This window comes from Argentina silus (genome assembly GCF_951799395.1).
Source record: "Argentina silus genome assembly, chromosome: 2".
Classification (NCBI taxonomy): Eukaryota; Metazoa; Chordata; class Actinopteri; order Argentiniformes; family Argentinidae; genus Argentina; species Argentina silus.
Window position 1 is genome coordinate 3,983,892 of NC_139656.1, and position 20,949 is coordinate 4,004,840.

General features: G+C 45.6%; 3 protein-coding genes across 6 annotated transcripts; 1 reads left to right on the forward strand and 2 right to left on the reverse strand.

Moving 5' to 3' along the window:
* The first annotated feature begins 653 nt into the window (after positions 1-653).
* Positions 654-11,344, forward strand: brd8a (bromodomain containing 8a). 4 transcript variants are annotated; one of them, XM_083697228.1, is made up of 20 exons: positions 654-700; positions 1,314-1,410; positions 1,537-1,606; positions 1,745-1,794; positions 1,978-2,100; positions 2,437-2,517; positions 2,721-2,785; positions 2,987-3,129; positions 3,555-3,746; positions 3,868-3,958; positions 4,371-4,523; positions 4,790-4,953; positions 5,490-5,970; positions 6,133-6,176; positions 6,321-6,595; positions 6,729-6,821; positions 6,977-7,045; positions 7,243-7,525; positions 10,144-10,188; positions 10,621-11,344. In XM_083697228.1, exons 1-20 carry the CDS (start codon positions 682-684, stop codon positions 10,678-10,680), a joined length of 2,598 nt encoding a protein of 865 aa, XP_083553354.1. In that variant the 5' UTR covers positions 654-681; the 3' UTR covers positions 10,681-11,344. The 4 variants fall into 4 exon arrangements, 3 of the variants coding, with proteins under 3 accessions (XP_083553354.1, XP_083553355.1, XP_083553356.1); XM_083697229.1 differs by lacking the exon at positions 10,144-10,188; XM_083697230.1 differs by lacking the exon at positions 4,371-4,523.
* dnajc18 (DnaJ (Hsp40) homolog, subfamily C, member 18) lies at positions 11,336-16,183 on the reverse strand. Its single transcript, XM_083697231.1, has 8 exons — positions 15,611-16,183; positions 14,874-15,045; positions 14,483-14,628; positions 13,883-14,089; positions 13,658-13,770; positions 13,387-13,496; positions 13,013-13,185; positions 11,336-12,841 (listed from the first exon to the last, which is right to left on the reverse strand). The coding sequence occupies exons 1-8, from the start codon at positions 15,735-15,737 to the stop codon at positions 12,717-12,719; spliced, it is 1,173 nt and encodes a 390-aa protein (XP_083553357.1). The 5' UTR covers positions 15,738-16,183; the 3' UTR covers positions 11,336-12,716.
* Positions 16,184-16,558: 375 nt separating this feature from the next.
* ecscr (endothelial cell surface expressed chemotaxis and apoptosis regulator) lies at positions 16,559-20,547 on the reverse strand. The gene is made up of 11 exons (XM_083665567.1): positions 20,358-20,547; positions 19,731-19,823; positions 19,315-19,431; positions 19,058-19,120; positions 18,776-18,889; positions 18,236-18,364; positions 17,699-17,794; positions 17,553-17,586; positions 17,338-17,408; positions 17,047-17,135; positions 16,559-16,916 (listed from the first exon to the last, which is right to left on the reverse strand). Exons 1-11 carry the CDS (start codon positions 20,410-20,412, stop codon positions 16,908-16,910), a joined length of 870 nt encoding a protein of 289 aa, XP_083521693.1. The 5' UTR covers positions 20,413-20,547; the 3' UTR covers positions 16,559-16,907.
* Positions 20,548-20,949: the final 402 nt, after the last annotated feature.

Genomic DNA, 20,949 nt, shown 5'->3' on the forward strand with positions numbered 1-20,949 from the left:
TTTGTATTTGTTTTATATATTGATGTAGGCTGTGGCTTGACTGTAATCATACTGTATTATGTTATGAGTGAAACAATTGTATTGCATAACCCAAATTGTATTGCATAACTCCATTGTTTATTCAACTTTGTATATAATATTATATACATAATTTGCCGAGAAGCAACGCAGTCATTGAGCACCACAACGCATTTGCTCCATTGATTACATATTGTTGTTGACGTGCAGGCAGAAATGACTTACAGTGCCTATCATGATCTAAGACTATCTATGTGTAGAGCTTTGTAAAGGGCTACCGTGTATTCTGTAATATTCTGCTGGTTGGTTAGGCATTGACCTATATCACTAAAATTACAAAATGTAGTCTGGAGGATGCGGGCATCGATCCCGCTACCTCTCGCATGCTAAGCGAGCGCTCTACCATTTGAGCTAATCCCCCGGTGCTTCCATGTTACAGCATTTCATGAGATAACATGGAGAGTACTTCATTACATGTATAAAAACATTATTGTATTATGTCAATACTTATCATGGTTAAAATCTAATTTACAATGCACACTTTTTTTAAACCAATATCAATTGGTTGAACACATGTGTTACATGGCTATACACACATTTCCCGTGTGTGGTCTCTGTGTGGCTTGAAGTCAGCGGAGGGTGGAGTATGATTATGACAAGAAGATGGCGAGCGGGGTTGGAAGTGAGTAAATTAGCCAGTTGTCACATTATTTGATGCTATGCGTGACATCCGGGGAGTTCATTAACAAGTTGCACGCTATGTCAAGTTTGATTGCTTTAGCACGCATTATTGCATTGAATCAGGACTGTAGTATCAACGCATGCACGATAGCTCTGCTATGAATGAATGGCTCATGTGATAGCGAGCTAGCTGGCTAGCTACCTACGTTCCTTAGCAGCTGACAACCAGTTGGCAGCTAGCTAGCCAGCTTGCAAAACAGTGATAAAAAGCTGCTACGAGCTATTCAAATGTTTCTCGTGACTTGTGAAGCTTCGTAGATACACTATTATTTGCTCTCAAGACGAGGCAAATACACGCCCTCCATGCTGAAATTTGCAAGTCATAAATGTTAGTAGCTTAACCTCTGTAGGCCAGTTATTACAATTTATAGAGAGCTTCTTACGTGACAAAGTTGTTGAATGTGTGGGCTTTGATTTATTGGACCATGAAAATCAACTGTAGCAGAAATGATTTGATTTATGATTAGTCATGTATAGGTATTTGAAAAACATCATAAGTGGGCGTTTCCACATGTACCCTCCCTTCCCCTCCCCCCAACTCCACACATCTGCAGAACACAAGATGCTCTCCATTGGACCAACGGAGCCGTGGTCGGTGAGGGAGAAGCTGTGTTTGGCCACTTCTGTCATGAAGAGCGGCGACCAGAACTGGTAATACATGCTTACCATACCATTGCTCTCAGTTCTCTCTGCAGCCTACTGTAATGGAGTGGGATCACGAAGAACATTCCACTTAGAATGGAATATGAATTTGAATACTGTATATCAACCCCACAGGGTTTCTGTCAGTAGAGCCATCAAGCCATTTGCAGAGCCAGGACGACCCCCAGACTGGTTTTCACAAAAGGTAGGACAGGCTGCAATAGAACCGTTCAATACAATTGGTTACACAAGCTGAAAGTGATTTGTATTTGTGGCCCATGATGGGGCGTATGAAGACAAATGTATGACACTATTTCTCTCTCTGTATCTCCATCTTACCTAGCACTGTGCATCCCAGTACTCAGAGCTCTTGGAGACGACAGAGACCCCAAAGTGAGCACAGCAGACATCACATCTTTTCTCTGTGTGCCTGGATTTGATTGTATCTTTGTCCAGTTCACTGAATATTATAGCTGGCATGGGGTGTTTGCGGATGACATGGATGCCCCAGGATCATGCCTGGATTATGGGTAAAGGTAGTTGATAAGTGATGGAGTCTGTCCTTGTCGTCCTCAGACGGAAGCGTGGTGAGAAAGGTGAAGTGGTGGAGACGGTGGAGGATGTGATAGTGCGCAGGCTTACGGCAGAGAGGATTGACGAGCTGAAGAGGCTGATCAAAGACACACAGGAGAAGCACAGGTACAGAGACTATTACACAGTAATTCACTCCCGTTTCCCACGACATGACAAACTTTGAACTTAAACAGCCATAGAGACCTGAATAGTAGGGTAATAGCAGGGTAATAGTAGGGTAATAGCAAGGTAATAGCAGGGTAATAGTAGGGTAATAGTAGGGTAATAGTAGGGTAATAGCAAGGTAATAGCAGGGTAATAGTAGGGTAATAGTAGGGTAATAGTAGGGTAATAGCAAGGTACGATAAAAACAATGTCATTATTTCATACCATAGCTATTTTTGTTGACTGCCACTTGATTGACCACACTCTCATGTCAGTTGTGATCTGTTGCGTTCACAGGAAGCTGAAGAGAGAGGCGGAGTTGATCCAGGCAGGACACCTGGACCCTAAACTAGAGGAGCTATGGGGAGAGATCGTACTGTAAGAGACACCAGTCTGTCTGCCTTTCAGTTCCAAAGTTAGTCTGTTTGGATGGACATAATCCTGCAGAGTCACACACGTACACTCTGAATATTGCATGTAAAGTCTGGCATGAGAGACTGGTATGTATACGTCTCTTCTGTCGCCCTATATGGCCTCTTCTCTCTGGGGGCAGAATGAGTGTTCTATTTTCTGCCTGTCAGGGAGAAGAAACAGGACGAGGAGGAGGCAGAAGTGAAAAGAAAGGCCACAGATGCAGCCTATCAGGGTACACACACCTCATTCACCGGTCTTGTATTCTGTTTCTACTAATGATTCAATGAGCCAATAGGGTATTTTGAATTGAAAAAAAAAAAAAAGCAACATGCTGTGCCATGATTTAGACTGAGGAGGTTAAAGTAAGGGATCAATTGTAGTGTGATTGGTAAACTTAGAACAGTCTCACCCCGCCGCCCCACCCCCCTTCCAGCCAGACAGGCAGTGAAGAACGCCCCTAAACGAGTACCCAGTGTGACCGTGCGCTCTCCCTCGGGGTGCGGCTCGCCAAGCCTCGAGTTCTCCCAGGGGGACACACTCCAGAGCACGCCTGAGGACCCCAGCACCTCAGTGACTGTGAGTCCCTGTCACCTCAAGGGGGGAATGGGGCAGGGGTAGGGGCACCTTAGAGAGTTGATTAGAGTTCAGTGAAAACATTCTCGATTTGATGCGAAGTGTCGGTGCTACCACCCCCAACACAATGGCTCTCTTCTCTTCTCTCCTCTCCTTTCCTCTCCTCTGCTCTGCTCTGCTCTGCTCTGCTCTGCTCTGCTCTCCTCTCCTCTCCTCTCCTCTCCTTTGCTCTCCTCTCCTCTCCTCTCCTCTCCTCTCCTCTCCTCTCCTCTCCTCTCCTCTGCTCTGCTCTGCACTCCTCTCCTCTCCTCTCCTCTCCTCTCCTCTGCTCTGCTCTGCACTCCTCTCCTCTCCTCTCCTCTCCTCTCCTCTCCTCTCCTCTCCTCTGCTCTGCTCTGCTCTCCTCTCCTCTCCTCTCCTCTCATCAGGCCCAAGGAGCAGCAGGGTTCATGCCCCTGACTGAAGCCTCTGGGTCAGGTGCTGGTGAGGTGGGCCTGGGGACTCTTCTGGAAGACTCCCCACAAAAGAAGCTCTTGGGCCAGAAAGCCACGCCGCCACCATCCCCCCTCCTCTCTGAGCTACTGAAGAAAGGCAGTCTTCTGCCCACCAGCCCCAGACTGGTAAGTCTGAAAGCCACTTTGCCGCCTTTACCCCTTGCATGTAGAAAGGTGAGAACGCAGACAGACAGATGACCACTCAGATGAATACTCTTGCTTACACTGTTCTGTGCTTGTCTCTCAGGTTGGAGAGGGTGACCTGCTCACTAGTCATATGACTGGAGCACATGACCTGCAGCTCACAGCTTCCTCTCTGCCTGCCTCCCAAGCAACAGGTATACATACACACAAAACCAAATGTACACTCTCACACCCTCTTTGGGATCAACACACTGTCCAGGTAGTCAGAAAGCTTGCTTGTAGAATGTTTGCTTGCAAATGTATGTGACGTCTGTGTGTGTTTACAAGTGTTTGGTAGACAGACTATTGCTGACATATTAGTATTGTTAGCGTAGCTGTATTAGTGAGAGGTTTACATGCATGCCCCTGTAGGTAAGGTAGTATTGTAGTGTTAGTTTGTATCTCCTGGCCACCTCAATGCCTCGCCTACCCTCTCTGTATGCTGTGTGTGTGTGTGTGTGTGTGTGTGTGTGTGTGTGTGTGTGTGTGTGTGTGTGTGTGTCTGTGTGTCTGTGTGTGTGTGTGTGTGTGTGTGTGTGTGTGCGCTCGCGCGTGCGTGTGCGTCAGGTGCCCCCACGCTGTCTCGTCTCCTGGAGGCTGGCCCCGCCCAGTTTTCGGCCCAGCTGGGCTCCTTGGCGAGTGCAGACTCCGCCTCCTCCACCGTACACCACACTGCTGCTGTACACCCCACTATGGACCCCCCCGCCTTGCTACATACAGGTCTCTCCCACCCCTCCCTCTCTGTCTCTGCTTTCATACTGTATCGCCCATCTGTCGTCCTCATTCCAGCCCTGTCACCCTCTCGCCGGCATCTAGTTTGCGTTGTTTAGCACCATGTTGTGGTCATAGCTCCACGTGCCCAATCTGGCAACCCATCTCCAGACTCCAGACCGCCATCCCATCTCATCTCCTCCAAAATCCACACACGGAAAAATAGTAGAAAAATACTTGAAACACCTTGAGGTGACGATGTGTTTCCGTTGCAGGAGGGAATGAGATGGCGCCCTCCGTGCACCCAGGGTGTCACCCTGTCCCAGGGGAGGGGAAGGTGTCAGAGCTTGGGGAAGAGGACCTAGTGACAGTATCCTACATGGGTGATGAATTGGACCTGGAGACAGTGGGGGACATCATCGCCATCATAGAGGACAAGGTGCTCCTCACACCCCCAAACTTAACGCTTTCCTTTCCATTCCACATTGCGATACTCGACACATATTCACTGAATTTTTAACCTACTGCGTAGTGCATCCCACCTTGGTAGTCTGATATGTATGTAAACAATACATTATTCATATAATGCAGCGGATATTTCCTCCACCCCTCCCCCACATGCCCGTAGATTGCTTGTTGCTATGTGCGTCGTCTTGACTCTTTTCTGATCGGGTATTTCGCAGAGAGTTGCTGCCTATGCTAGTTTGCGACATTGAAGAAAACGGAAGAAAACCTTAAGGAAAAACTGAATTCTGGTTTGCCAGAATTGTGCTCTATACACAAAATGTAGTCGATGAAGCCATTCGATATTCGATTGGTTTGACGTGTGGCGAGGCGTCACTCATTCCAAATAGGTGTCCGCCCCTTTGTAGCTACTTTCTGCAAAGGATTTCACCGGGCTTTCCGGAACTAGGAAGGTCTGGTATCAAATGAGGTGAGGCTGAAGGTGACATGTTGTGACTTGTCCCCCTACAGGGAGATGAGAATGTGGAGGCTCTAGACGCAGCTGCTGTGGAGGCTGCTCTGTCCTTGTGTGAGGAGACGGGCCACGCCCTGGCTGGCCCCTGGGAGGCAGGACCTTTCAAGCCCCCAGAGTCGGACACTGCCACCCCTACAGCCCCGCACTCCTCCTCCCTCCACGGCAGCCAGGAGGGGAAGAGGGATGAGTTGGAGTTACGGGCTGGGAACTCGGGTCCCCTTGCGTCTGCATGCGACACCCAGGACAGCTGTCCCTCTACATATCCCCTGGGCATCAGCAGCCTTCCTCCCTCCTTCTCCTCCTCCTCCTGCTGCTCCTCTGTACTGCTGGAGCACAGCCAGGCTGCGGGGGCCCGTCTACAGCCTGAAGCCATGGGCAGGACTGTGGCCCAGGAGGGAAACCCTGCCTCTCCCCCCGCCATCGTTAAGTGTGAGAGTGAAGATTGGACGCAGGAAGGAGCTGACACACCCCGCACAAGTATGCGCATGTGCACACACACACATACAGGCACGCACGCACGCACACACACACACACACACGCACACACACACGCACACACACACACACACACACAGTACACCCAGCTTTTTCTGCGTCTCTTTCTGCATGACGATGTGTCTCTCTCACTTTCTCTCTCAGACTCAGTGTCAGACGATGGCCCCATGACAGGAAGGCACTCCAAGGTACACCTCACCACTCAGCGAGGAGAGAACAAACATGATGCCTGTAATTGTTGTGTTCTATCCCGGAAATGCCCTGCAGAGCCACAGTTTTCCCGCACCGTACCGTCCCGTCTCATTCCCGCCTTTTTTTTCCCGACTTTACAGGAGGAGGTGAAGGAGGAGGAGGGGGCGAGCGAAGGGGAAGAGGGGAGCGCCTCTGAGACGAAAGAGGGCCTGGAGGGGGATGGGACGGAGGAGGGGGGGGGGGACGAAGAGGGGGACGGGGTGGAGGCCTACCTGTCGGAGGCGGAGGGGGAGGCGGAGCTGGAGCCCCCGGCCAGCGAGAGTGAGGACGGCTACAGTCTGCACACGGCCTCCTCCTCGCTGCAACTCCACACCACGGCGGACTCCATCCCCAGCAGCCCCGCCTCCTCGCAGTTGTGAGTAGACACACACACGTACATACACGTACACACACACGCACACACACCACAGTAAACATTTCTCTCTCTCTCCCCCCCCCCCCCCCCCCTTTCTTCTCTCTCTCTGTCTGTCTGGGACATTCGTGCTCAGTTCCATGTGCAGCGAGGACCAAGAGGCCATACAGGCTCAGAAGATCTGGAAGAAAGCTATCATGCTGGTGTGGCGTGCAGCAGCCAATCATAGGTCAGAACTTCACTCTCACAGCCCTTGGTCTGATAAATGATTGGTCTGCACCATGATCCCCCCCCCCCCTCTCTTGTAATCTAACCAATTGAACACCTTTGTAATTCTGTGTTCCAGCTATTGAAATTGGTGTGTTTATGGTTGACCTGCTGCAGGTATGCCAATGTGTTCTTGCAGCCTGTGACAGATGACATTGCCCCAGGGTACCACAGTATAGTGCACAGGTGAGCATTGGGGGACAACAGGGTGCCATTACCTCTGGGTTGGTGTGGTCATTTGATCGATCTGTCCAGATTATGTCTCTTTCATACAGCCTGTGCTCATATTCATTAGCTATTAGCTCAAACCTCTCTCTTTCAAACAATGTCATGTTCTTTATCTGTCTGTCCCCCATGTCTCTCTCCTCTCCCTGCCCCTCCAGGCCCATGGACCTGTCCACCATTAAGAAGAACATTGAGACGGGCCTAATCCGTACCACCGCCGAGTTCCAGAGGGACATCATGCTGATGTTCCAGAACGCCGTCATGTACAACAGCTCGGACCACGACGTGTTCCACATGGCCCTGGAGATGCAGCGTGACGTCCTGGAACAGATCCAGCAGTTCCTGGCCACGCAGCTCATCATGCAGACCTCCGAGTCTGGCATCAGCGCCAAGAGCCTGAGGGGCAGGGAGAGCACCCGCAAACAGGACTCCTCCGACAAGGTGCCTTAACAGGGACAGGGGACACTAAGGCGACAGGGGACAATGGGGGGGACAGGGTACCATGGGGGGGGGGGGGCAGGGGACCATGGGGGGGACAGGGTACCATGGGGGGACAGGGTACCATGGGGGGGACAGGGTACCATGGGGGGGGGAGAGGGTACCATGGGGGGGACAGGGTACCATAGGGGGGCAGGGTACCATGGGGGGGACAGGGGACAATGGGGGGGACAGGGTACCATGGGGGGACAGAGTACCATGGGGCTAAGGCCAGGGAAGACAGAGGAGAGAAACATGGAGGGCTCAGGGGGGGAGGGGGAGAGAGGAAAGGGAAGTGAGGAAAAAAATAATTGAGAGGAATTTACTGTTCAGTGGACGCCTGATCAGCTAGAGGAGGATGGGTCCACCGTGGAGCTGGGTTCCTCTCAAGGTTTCTTCCTTCCTTGCCACTGTACCCTACTGTTTTCTCTCTACTGGGGAGTTTTCCTTGGCTTGCTTTTTGGGGGTCTACAGGTTGGGTGTTTATATTGTTTGTATTGTATTTATTGTTTCTATTGTTTATATCCTTCTTGTTGTAAAGCACTTTGAGACAATTGTCTTTGTAAAAAGCGCTATACAAATAAATGTGGTTCACTGAGAGGACAGGATTGGGAAAGGAGAGGGTGATTTGGGGTTAGAAAAGCATGTCAGGGTAAATAGTGGCCATGAAAAGAGTCAATTCTGAGCGTAGTAGAGGATAGAAGATACTGTATGCTGTGGGAGATGATGCTATGAAATTCGGTCACAACAAATTGCAGAATGTAAACAAATTATTTTTGGAGGTAGTTATGATTCACTGTTATGATTGCTAGCAAAAGAGATTCTTTCAGCTCATTAAACCGCCAATTCCAGTAATGACTCAATTTACCTTACCTTCAAGCTTAGTAAACCTTGAACCAAATCATAACATATTTACTGTTTGTTAACTACTGCTCAGATTGACATTTGCTAGCAATCATAACAGGAGTGTCTCCAGTCTTGTTTACGTTGTGCAGTTTGTGACCTACCGACTTTCATAGCGTAATACTGCAGTAAGACATGCTGAGGAAAGAAAGGCCGCAACGCTCCAGAGCTGCAGCAACAACACGCTCCCCTACTACATTACGTTGTGTGAGGGCACATGCATGTCAGTCACCGTGTTCTCCTGATGCATGACGATCATGTGGTGTTCATTTTTGTTCATTCATCTCTCCACTGACATTTTGTGTCCGTCACAATTCTCCATTCTGACTTGTTGTCGTTGATAGAGACCATAGTCTTGGTAAGCTTCACAGGCTTGAGACAGTGGTCCGTCAAAGAGCCAAACCAACAAGCCAACGGACAAAAGAAACAGACTCCCTCAGACCTATGGTTTCTGACACTGCAAACAAGGAACCAAATGATCAGACACATCGAACGACACTCTTACTTGACAATAAAGTGACTCTAAGGGCTCTATTTTAACGGTGTAAAAAACAGTCTTGGCACAAACGCTGGCGGTGGCACTAGGAGGTCTGTCAGAAATATTAGTGCTATTTTCAAGACCAGAATTTTTCAACGTACCTAATGGTATTTGACCTGCTCGTTGTCATGAATACGCCTCTCTAACCGCTACGCCACCGACCTGAGCGGGTGAGGCAGGGCTCCGGCGCTGTGGTCACTTCACCTGTTACCGCCGACACAAATTGCCAATACAACTGCATTTGGACTTGTATTTGTTTGGTGCTGGCTGGAAATAGAGCCCTTAAAGTGAGAAATTCAGTGGTCCACACATTTCATCGCTCTCTGAGTGATTGTACACACATACACACACACACACACACACACACACACACACACATACACACACACACACACACACACACACACACACACACTGATTGTTGTAATTTTCTTCTTTTCTCATCTCATGCCCTTCTCTTCCTTCCTTATTCATTCTGCTTCTTTCATCCTCTCATGTGTGTGTGTTTTTGTGTGTGTGTGTGTGTGTGTGTGTGTGTGTGTGTGTGTGTGTGTGTGTGTGTATGTGTTTTACCATACATCTGAGAGTTATAGTCATGGCAGCACTCCAAACTTGTGTTCCTTTCAGTTTCTGCAGCTCTGGTCAATCACCTCCTGTAGGTGGGAGAGGGTTTGGGATATTAAGTCTTATGGTGTAGGGAGGACTGATTTACCAATAACATTGGTCATTATTTGATATACAATATTATAAGACTTCTGTTTTTGCATAATCAACTTGCATAAGTGAGGAATTGGTCCGTTACCCTTGGTCCAGCAAACATTCAAATTGAAACACTGCTGTCGTTATGTGAAGGAGCTGGGTCTGTTCTTTGACCTGTGAACATATGGATCTATACCTGATGCTCTGAGACAGATATTTGCTTCAACACAATTGTATTGTGTAGTGATATATTAAGTATCCATGTGAAATTTTCTTTGTACCCCCTTGTTTGTGATTTGTGTGCTTGCTCTGTGAGTATGTAGCTGTCTTCTTCTCCCTGAGTGTGTTGTGAGTGTGTGTCCGTGCGTGTGAAATCCCTTTCTGCTCTTCTGTCCTTGTTCTGTTTCCCTCTCTCCTGACTGTCTCCTTTGTCCTCTCACAGGACAGTGTTCCCATGGCCTCTCCAGCCTTCCTTCTCTCTCTCTTTGTAAGTACTCAATCTACAGATCTGCAGGACTTTCTCTTTTTTTCCACTTTCTTTCTCTATCTCTCTCTCTCACACTCACATGAAAATCTCACTCCTATGCACACGCAGGCATTATCTAAGACAAAAACACAAATTGACACACATACAATTGCGCATTCTGATTTTTCTACACCTTTCACCACAACTTGTCAGTGGAAATCGTTTTTGAAATGTTTATCTTATCATTTTCAAACACCAAGTATGATGGTTAGTTGTCCAGGGTCGAGGTGTGAGAAAGTGTTGTCCAGGATGAGGGTTCATGCATAGTTGTTCATGCTTGCCACTCCCAGATCTAAGAGATTGCTCTAGGCACATTGAGACACTCAATTCCAGGCCATAAAAGCTGTCAGCTTGTGATGTGTCTTGTTCCCCCCCCCCTCTGCGCCTCTACAGGATGGGGGCACCAGAGGGCGCCGTTGTGCCATAGAAGCTGACCTCAAGATGAAGAAATGAGCAGGGACTGGAGTACCCGATGATGCTGGAACGTCTGATTGATACTCTCCATGGTCATACCCCAATTGATTAACATAATGGAGGACAACAAAGTTGGGGTCAAATCTATTTAATTTCCTGTCAGTTCAATTGGACATGGACATCTTGCTAGGAGTGCAATGTAATCCCTGACCTGCAATTTAGACGAGATAGACCGCATCACTGGGAAGCACTTATCCTAAGACCACCGAGGTCTTGAACAGAGTTCCCTCTCGTAATATGAACAAGCCTCATGATCCACGTGAACTGACTGATGAGTGAGGAGCCTTTGACCGGAGGAGACGTGAAGACCGGGGCTGTACTGTCCACGTCTTACAACAAAAAACACTATTGATAACCCTGCATTGTGAATGTGTCTGTCATGTGTTTTTAAGTACTCTATATAGTACTGTACAGGCAAGTCCGATCCTGTACATATGATATGATGCCTTTTTAAAGGCAATCATGAATGTTTCAAAAACAATAAATGTTAGTGACAACTGGCAAGATTGCACTATTCCGGACGGATATTGTGTGACTTTGTGTTCTAGTAACTGTGCACAAGTGTAACACAGTCTTCATTACATCACCAGTGAACCTTTGGAACAAACAAACGCCCCTCCCAGAAACACCAAGGAATTGTGTAACTTTTTATTAAACCAGCTCGGCACAAATCGACTGGACACCACAGTTAAGTCAAGAGGTGCCTGGCTGGAAAGGACCCAGAGTTTACATCAGGTTACTTTCTGTAATCCATCACTAACCAGACCGCATCCTGTAGACCAGTAACAGTTACCACTGTCAGGTGGCTGTTTAACCCCCCATCCTTCATGTGCTGGGTTTTATGATCTGGCTAAAAGGAAGATCTAGCATTAGAAGATCGAAACTACTACTGAACAAATTCATTCATCTGGAAAAACAAGTCCAAAATGTTTAAAAGCTCTTAGTAACAGTCGATAACATGAATGGGCAGGATGTGTACAGAAATGGTGCTGCAGCTATTGACACTGAGCACGAAAACTCAGATGAATAGGAGGCTGGACGACACTGAGGGCTCTTATAGGGCTGCATGCAACAGGGAGTTGGGACATGGAGCAGAAGGTTCTAAATAAAACAGCATCGAAAAAGTGGTTAAAATGAATCTAACCAAATGGACAATAGCCTACGTACAATTACAGAAACGCCTTTTGGCAAAGTCTTAGTGCACAGCAACAAAAAAAGAAGAAGATCCTTGTGTTTCTGACATTGCATAACACCGAGATCTGCAGTTAGAATAAAATGTATCTAATACATTAGAGATCTATATAATAGTAATGGCCAGCAGGCATACCAAAATCAATTACTTTTCTGTAGTTTAAGACCGTATAGATCCATCTTTTCACATTGATAGAGAAGCTCTCGCTTGAGCTGAAATATCTGAAAACAATTTTTTAGAATGGTTACAGTGGTTTTGAGGTCCTTGCATTCAAACGTTTGAAGATCTTTCTTTACTCCCAATTAAAAAGGTAACAATTCTCTAGCCATGTTCCTTTCTAAGACCTATTAAATATACCTCAATTTCACTCACAGCACAAAAACAAAACAAAATAAATGAGTAACCCACGAATCCTAAACATGTTTTAACAGGTGACTAACTGAAAGTGTACATGTGAACATTCATCCACAGTCTTCAACCCTGTAAGCAAGCCCATGTTCCTTAATGTAAGGAAGTATAAACGTGGCTCTGTCTAGCACTATAATACAACAATCCCACTGCAAAGCTGGGCTTTAGGCTGTTTATCTACACAGAGCCAGAGTTGGCAGTTTACATGCACCTCCGCTTTCTTCCTTCCAAGAGAAGAGAAGGCACAATGTTACAATTTCAAAACGGCTGTGGCTGCCACTGTGCTCGATCCAAAGAGACATTTCTTTCAAAAGTGACCCGATTGAATAAATTAAATAAATAAGTAAGTAATACTAATAAAGTGTAGAAGATACAGCTGGAAAAAGACTCCTCCCTCTCCTCCAGCCTGAGCCCCTCATTCTCCTCTCTGTCGCCCCACAAAACGATAGAGCTTGTCACAGTTGTCCAGCTTCATAGACTCTGCCTTCTGCTTCATCCTGTCGTCGCGGTACAGTTGGCCAAGATGGGCCAGGTCCGACTCTGTGAGCGAGGATGGAGGAGAGAGAAACACACACAGCATGAGCTTCTAAATGGACACATTCATACCCTACCGCATGAATAAAACATGTTTAGTAATATTACGACTCAGCATGCCTCTAATATAGCTATGGAGCAAGAGTGTAAGCTGCCGGGGGCTGCGGCTGGACTTACTCTGCTGTTTCTCCTTCCAGCAGCTGCTCTGCAGGTGGTCTATGTATTCGGTTTCTATGGTCTTCTCCAGTTCCTCCAATGAGGCCCCTCGGTACTCCTTTGTAAAGCCTTTGTCCACAAAGTAGGGGACGCCCATGTTCTGCGTCTCCCGAGAGACCACTAGGCCCATGGCCCTGAAAGCCAAACATATGATTGATTGGTCAGGCTCCAGAACAGACAAGCTGACCAATGGTACCTATTACACCTCCCCCTGTGGGCGCTCTTGCCCTTTTCACTATGTATTCCACGGTTACCATGGTACTTTTCTGTGTGTAACGTTCATATGCGGTGTATTTCGGTGCCAAACTCTTTGTTTGATGTTGTGGTGGACTCACGGTTTGTAGAACAGACTGTAGGGTGGGTTGGTGGCCATCAGCTGGGTCACCACAGAGATGAGGATCAGAACCAGCACCGGAAGAAGCTGGAGGAAGGCTGTGAAGGAGCTCTATAGTGAAGTAAAACCAGAACAGAAAAATAAAAAACACAGCACACAGGAGACACAGATGAACGCATCATCAACCTCTACAAGATGCAGCCTGCTGGAGAACATTTATAGTATACATTTGTGGGGGGTTATGGGCAACTTGCCCTCACGTTGATACTGACCTGACTGCGGTTTTCCTCCACGTCCTCCTCACGCCTCTCGTAAGCACGTCGCCGGCGAGGCTGGTAAAAGTTGGAGTAAGTGGCTCCTCTGTTGGTGTACACGTGGATGTTACCTGAGGGGGACACAAAACGCACGCTCTCATCTATTAAGATGCAGCCAACACACTAATTCAGAGGGAAAGACAAAAAAGACATGAATAGGAAGACACAGACACAAAATCTGACCTGTTGGAAACCTTCCCCCAAAGAAGATGTTGAAGAGCTCCTCGGGAGAGATGTCCGCCTCAAAGTCTCTGTTGAAGCTGCGGTAGTGTCCATGGCGAGCGTGGGCAGAGGCCTGGGGGGTGCTCTCTGAAGGAGCCTGCTCTCCATACTGGTCATACTGAAGACGCTTCTCAGGGTTGCTCAGCACTGCGTACGCAGTTCCTATTGCTAAGAGGGAAAATACTTCACTTTAACATACAGCTTTTAATGTTTGAACGTCCATGGCGGTAGTACTGTTATTGTCCTCCTTTGTTTTTATCTTGTGTTTTGTCTCCGTTTATTTATGTATTTATTTCTGTAACTGTATTTGTGTATGAAATGTGCTATATAAACAAAGTCTGATTTATAGACTCATATCTGACCTATGATTGATATTCTTGTGGTGTGCCACATACATGACTCAAATTCATTTGCTACCTTTCCATAATCGTTCTAAGAACTCAACTGAGGTGGAGCAAGAGAAGGAGGAGGATGTGAGTCAGATTAGAGGCAGCATCATGCACACAGTGACCCCAAGATGAGGACAGGGAAACAGTAGTAAGATATATCCCTCTTTTTTACCTTTAAATGCATCTGTAGCTCCCGGGGCACAGTTCTTGTCAGGGTGGAACTTCAGCGCCAGCTTCCTGTATGCCTTCTTCAGATCTTCATCACTGGCATCTTTAGAAACACCCAGGATCTCATAGAAGTCCTTGCATTTCTTTATCCTGCAAGATCAAAACACAAGGGTCAACAAAGAACTGCATGATAATAGTAGGGTAAAAACAGTACAGTATGCAAGTGTATTTTTTTACCATGTGGAAAGCAAGAAGCAATGGATTCTACACCACCGTGTCAGACCAATGTGAGGTCTGGGTGTTCATAATGGCTGATCCAGTCTGGTCATTTAAACCCTCACTTGGTGAATGTCTAGACTGATGTTTCCAGTCTAAATGTGACATCTTTAGGGTACCTGAGAACACCCTGCCTCTGGTCCTCTGTGTAGCTCGTCTTCTCCTCGCTGGGGCCCCCGCTGCCTTCATCTCTCTCCCCCATGTCCTCATTCCTCCAGCCACGCGGTGGGGGTACACTGTTTCCCTCCGGAGCTGCAGTGCTCCCATTCCTCACTATGGCATCAATCAGCACTGATAGCAGAGAGTGGAAGACAGAGATCAGTTGAGGACAGTGACTATAAACAGTAATTGCAGAGAGAATAGACCTATTTCGTTGGTGTCAATATATATTCTTGAAACGTGGTAATTTGAGGGAGGGAATAATTATTTAGGACTATATGTATGTATCCTTACCACAGTCTCTTGACAGATAGGCTAAGTGACTAATAAATTCGTTTTGCTGGTTGACAGCAGCATCACCAACTCCATAATGATATTATCAGTGATAAAACCGCAAAGCGTATGAATATACGAACAGTAGATCAATCATATAGGCCACCTCCACAGTATGCAGTGCACAATAATAAACACGTTGCTGTGAGATTCGCAATATATCAAAACAGACCAACCATTAACAAATATCATTTCGAGGACGATGCTATAATGTAAAATATAATAGCGGTGCATGAGAAATGGAAGCCGTTACAAGTACGAGTTACGTAATACACAAGATACAGACGTTGCACTTTCTATTTTAAACATTCAGGTTGGCATACATGCGAGGCTAAAAGAGACGGCCTTACGACGGCACAATTACCTCTGGCCCGGGTGCTGGGGAATATTTTCTGGGCTTCATACAACAGCTGAAGTGCTTTTTCTCTCCGCCCTGATCGCAAGCACAGCTTTGCTTTCTCTATTAACCGGTCCGATTCCTCTTTATCCATCTCAGCTGCTCGATTGGCTAACTAGCTAGTTAGCTCAACCTCTCCGAGGCCTGCCTGAAGGAGCCCCAATTGTGTACGCTCGCTGCCAAGGACGGTTGACTGTAGGGGGTTTAAAGAAGGCTTGCTTGATAGTGCTCAGGTCAGGTGTGCCTGGTCTGAAAGCTGCCTGTATGTGTTCAGTCAGATCAAATGAACGTTAGCAAGCTAGCTATCCATTTAGCTTTGTTTACATCCATCTAACGGAGCGAGGTTGCTAGCCATCAATCGGTTACAACTGATTTCGCCGTACTATCAGTTATCATAGCGATGACGCTTGTCGAAGTCAGAGACGAATACAGGTGCAAATGCGGTAATTTGAATCGGTGGAATAACGACAGACATAATCAGCCAAGTAAAAAATCCATGCATGACGGAGAGAAATTTCATACCGACATTAATCAATCTCGTATTAACCTCCTTGGCCAACAGGAAGCGGAAACGGTGTGGCGTTAGTAGAAGCGAACCAATGGCAACGCTCTGCCCTTGACCCTAAATGGACACTAATGAATCCACATCATTTTGATATGACTTGATCGACATATCAAACAACTCTTGGAAATATTTTTGGAACTAATATGTCGGAGATTTATGACAGATTGTGCTGTGCAATTCGAGTGAATACATTCTGGATGTTGTCATACAATTGTAGTGGTCCATCTTATAGACAGTTTACAGTAGGAATTGAATAGATTTATTTTAGAAATACTATTAGAAACATGTTTTGGATACAAATGATCAGATAATCTGGCAACGTGTGCATTAATAAAAAAAAAACACATTAAAAAGGGGTGTTTCTTCTACAGTTAACACTGAAATATAATTTACAAGAGAACAAAAAAGCACAAAGACAATAATAATACATAACATTTTTATCTTTATAAATGCCTTTTTTGGCATCAGTGAAACACAACAGATACTAACTTTGCAATGGCAACAAAAGATATTCTTTAGATAAACCAGAAACAACAACAATATCTAGTTGTTGCACCACGATATAACCCCACCATCCCCACAACAATCATGAAAAGTGCTCTCTGGATATCCAGTAACTTGATCTAAGATTAAATAGATCTAAATTTGTGCAGCTCAGGTATTTCTGTTTTGGAATGGCTTGTCGAAAATATCTTGTTTTCACACCAGCTGCAAAGAAAACAACAAAACACAATAGCAGCTTCAATTTAATGGAGAGAGTTTGCATTTAACGCATACAATTCTATTCTGCATTCTCTATGAAGAGGATATAGTGTAGAGAGTAATTTCCTGAACCCACCTTAGTGTTCAGTAGGTCCCTGCTCAGCTCCTGGTCCTCGTTATCCAGTGTTGTGCTGTAAATGGAGGAGACTTGGGGGGAGTCTGTGTCTGTGAATAAAAGAGAGAGGACCATTGGGCTTTACACACTACTGGGCTGACCTGAACCATACCGTTTTGGTAGTAGGAATTATAGAAAAATCAAAAGAATCATCCACACTTTATCATGGCTAAGATGAGCATCAAAAACAGATGTCACAGTTCCTTTTGGAACTATTTTAAAGTGAAACACAAATTGTCATCTCATTCTTACCCGTTTCTGTGTTAATGGTCTTCATGGAAACCAAAGTGATGCTTTCTTTTTCTCCATTGGATGTCACATTGCTGTGAGGAAATGTATCAATTAAATCAAAGAAAATGACCAAATATTTGTCACAATGACAATATTACAGGCCCAAACGGTTTTCTTTGTACACTACAGATTGCACAGCTGTCTAGTGTATGTGTATGCACCTTTCGCATGCATACCTTTCAGACACCACAGAATCACTGCTCTTTTTACCTGTGAAACAGAAACAGTGGTGACTTTCTCTGCATGCATACACACAAACATTGTTACTCTGATACAAGTCCTTTCACTGTTTCTCATGGAAATGTCATCGGTGCATATTTACCATCCTCCTTTGACTTGCTGCACTGCCCTTTCAGGTTGACGACTGTTACTAAAATCACCATAACTATGATTAGAATGAGGATCAAGCTCATAACACCTGTAAAGCAACATCCCAAAAAGTAGAATCATTATCATCATCATCATCACCATCATTATCACCATCATCGTTATCATTATCATCATCGTCACCATCATCTTTCTAGTATCCATCAACCTACTGCACAAGAGAGGATAGCCATATCAATGCAAGTCAAAGTATACACTAAACTGTAATTCATATACTGTACATCCATGTCTATGTCTTCCTGTCATGTGTCTGCACCTTTCTGTGCTTGTTTTGTATTGTCTGTTTACTGTACTACTACGCCTGCCTGTGATGTACGAACAAGCTTCCTAGAGTATGAGATGAACCGTTAAATAACAAAATAAACTATTCGTTTGTGAATTCATTCATTTCATTATCATCACCATCACCATCATCATCATCAACAACAACAACAACAACAACAGCAACAACGTCAATTATTGCTCAGAGTACCAAAGGCGAGCATGGTGAGGCTGTTGCCTGTTGACTCAGTGGGTGAGACCTCTGTCTGTGTCCCTGTAGGTCCCTCTGGGGAAGTCACAGAGGTCGTAGAGTGTACAGTGGCAGCGGTTGACCCTAAGACTACAGACACAAACAGGAGTGTAAGAAACATGCAGAAAAATCGACTTGAGATATTCTCAACTATGATTTAGTGCCACCTCATTGTAGATGAGAAATTATCCAGGCACTGGAGATTGTCCTGGAATTCTCCACGTTACACTGTAGGAGAGGCTCGTGATAACATCATGTGACAGTACCGTGTCAAGGGTATGTCCTGTGATGACACACTTGGAAGCACTTTACTAAAAGGAGCTCATCTCAGTTTGTACAGTACAGGTTCACGTTCAGTATTTCCTGGCTAATGATTGTTATTTCCCTACACCATCCAAAAAACTGAATGTGCACTCTGCTCAAACAAAGGCATTTGATCATGTTTAATCATCATGAGTCAGTGTGTGTCAACCACAGAGGAAAAAGAGAAGTGGTGTTTACCTGAAACAATAGTAGTAGTTTGTGTGGTTATGCCAGGTCTTTTAGGTTGAGGAGGGCTTGTGACAGTTGGAGACCACGTTGGAGATGGTGTGGGTTCCTCATAGTTGCCATTTCCTATAACGTTTCCACAACATCAGCACAACTATTGCTGCCTGTTTGGCTGAGTACAATACCCCTATGTTGGAACCTAGTGCTGATGGACTAATTGGCTTGAAAGCCATTTAAAAAAAACAGTTGACAGACAGAAAACCTACAGTACAGTATGTGAATCCCTTGTATTACCTGCCGAGGTTGTAGACTGACTTGACTGCAGGACACTGGTGGTTGTTATGAGAGCCCTGTCCTCTGGAAGAAATAATAGAGGAATAATTGAGATCTACTTAATTTTGTGATGATTACTTCTACTTCAAACTCTTCTGCCTTTGTATATTCCCTTTTTATTACGTACATTACATGTATAATGCATGTTTTTCTTTCAGTCAGTAAGACTCAAAACTGAGTCGTGAGACTGGGGATATTCTCCACTTAAGAGAGCCCACCTGTCACAGGGGGGGTCGTGGATAATCCCACATTAGGCTCCGGGTCGGCTGCAGTTGGAGTGGTTGTGGTGTGAGCCACAGGCGGAGTGTTGGGTGGCAATGTAGGTTGTGAGGTCACTGTGGGTTGAAACAAAGTTGACTCCAATACTGCTTCATTTAGAGGTTTTAACTTAGTCTTTAAACACATGCTCTTATGAGAATGGCTTGACGAATTGTTCTAGCTCTACTGTATATCTTGGAAGAAAAGGCTATTTTGTCATCAAATTGTACAATTGCCATGCTTTGTGATCAAATTGTACAACAATTGCCATGCCTTTACTGATGCAATTCAAGTTTTCATTGTTTTGAAAGCAGAGCTAGAATATCCAATGAATTCACTCTGCCCCAGAGCCAGACTGTTCCACCCGAATACTCACCCAAGGGAACTACTGCAGGCGTGGTGGTGGATATAAGGGGTCCACCCATGAACTCTGTTTGGTTGGTCTGATTAATGGCTGTTTGGGCTGAAGCTGTAACAAAGCTCCAGATTAAAGTAGAAGGTACGAGGCGCTTTGGAACAGTTGACATCAAAACACATCTTAGCCCTCTGATATGTTGGAAGTCTGTTTAGTTTGATTAAGATCTGATCATCAGCTTGTAGAACTCCATTTGTAGTATCACTTATGACTGACACAAAATGTACTACAATATACCAAAATCTTCTTCATGATAAGATTGATGACAGTTTATTTATTTTGTATCACTTTACAGGATCATTAAATAATCTTACCACATATGTTTATATGTGCTTTGAGAGGCCACTCAATCAAATTCTATTCCAGTCAAAAGAGAAGAAACTCACAAAGTATATTGAAGAACTAAGCTGTAAATTGCTAGCACTGATAAAGTATTCTACACTGTGGAAATTGGATAACAAACAAAAAGGATGACAAACAGAAAGAAACAATAAGACTATTTGAAAGATAAAACAGTGTCTAATATAAGATTGTTTAGCAGTTAGCCCAGCTTCCAGTTCTGGCTGCTTTGGCTTCATTCAAACCTACCTGCTGGAATGATGAGGAGAAACACACTCAGGAGAGAGTATGGGAACAGATCCATGTCAAAATCAACAGCGCTTCCGTCTGTGCCTTTAGCTTCCCTGTGTGTCAGGATGAATGAGTGTATGTGAGTGTGAATGTCCACAGTTTCTGAATCTGTGTATGGCAACTGGCTTAATGTTTGGCCTATGTTGGTGTGTGTGTGTCTGTGTTTAGTAAAAGGATATGGTGAAGGAAAATATGAGAGAGTGAGCTCTAATGATCGTGTCGTAATAGAGATGAGGACAGGTCCTACTGTCGTTCCAGTGTGAGGTAGGAGTGGTTGCCAAGGCCTGTTTGACGCTGTTCCCAGAGTTTCCTGTGGAAGAATGGCAGGAAGCAGATGGAATGCCCTCATGGAAATTCTGGAGTAAATTGCGTTTGCCCACTGTTTGGGATTCAGGTTGGCTGTGAGAGAGTTCCTTTGAACATACACACACACACACACACACATACACACACACATACACACTCACACACACACACACACACACACACACACACATTAAATCCCTGTGAAGAGGTACCCTATCAGGAGTGGTGAGAGGTTCGGGTGTGG

Excerpts from the sequence above, each read along its gene's own strand:
- brd8a (XM_083697228.1), top strand. Across the intron at positions 2,786-2,986 it reads CACAGATGCAGCCTATCAGG|CCAGACAGGCAGTGAAGAAC; the intron begins GTACACACACCT and ends CCCCCCTTCCAG. Across the intron at positions 4,954-5,489 it reads TCGCCATCATAGAGGACAAG|GGAGATGAGAATGTGGAGGC; the intron begins GTGCTCCTCACA and ends GTCCCCCTACAG.
- dnajc18 (XM_083697231.1), bottom strand. The coding sequence starts at position 15,737 with ATGGATAAAGAGGAATCGGACCGGTTAATAGAGAAAGCAAAGCTGTGC. Across the intron at positions 15,046-15,610 it reads CCCCAGCACCCGGGCCAGAG|TGCTGATTGATGCCATAGTG; the intron begins GTAATTGTGCCG and ends CTCTGCTATCAG. Across the intron at positions 13,497-13,657 it reads TGGAGGAAAACCGCAGTCAG|AGCTCCTTCACAGCCTTCCT; the intron begins GTCAGTATCAAC and ends ACTTCACTATAG.
- ecscr (XM_083665567.1), bottom strand. The coding sequence starts at position 20,412 with ATGGATCTGTTCCCATACTCTCTCCTGAGTGTGTTTCTCCTCATCATT. Across the intron at positions 19,824-20,357 it reads TCTCCTCATCATTCCAGCAG|CTTCAGCCCAAACAGCCATT; the intron begins GTAGGTTTGAAT and ends GCTTTGTTACAG. Across the intron at positions 17,409-17,552 it reads GATTCTGTGGTGTCTGAAAG|CAATGTGACATCCAATGGAG; the intron begins GTATGCATGCGA and ends ATTTCCTCACAG.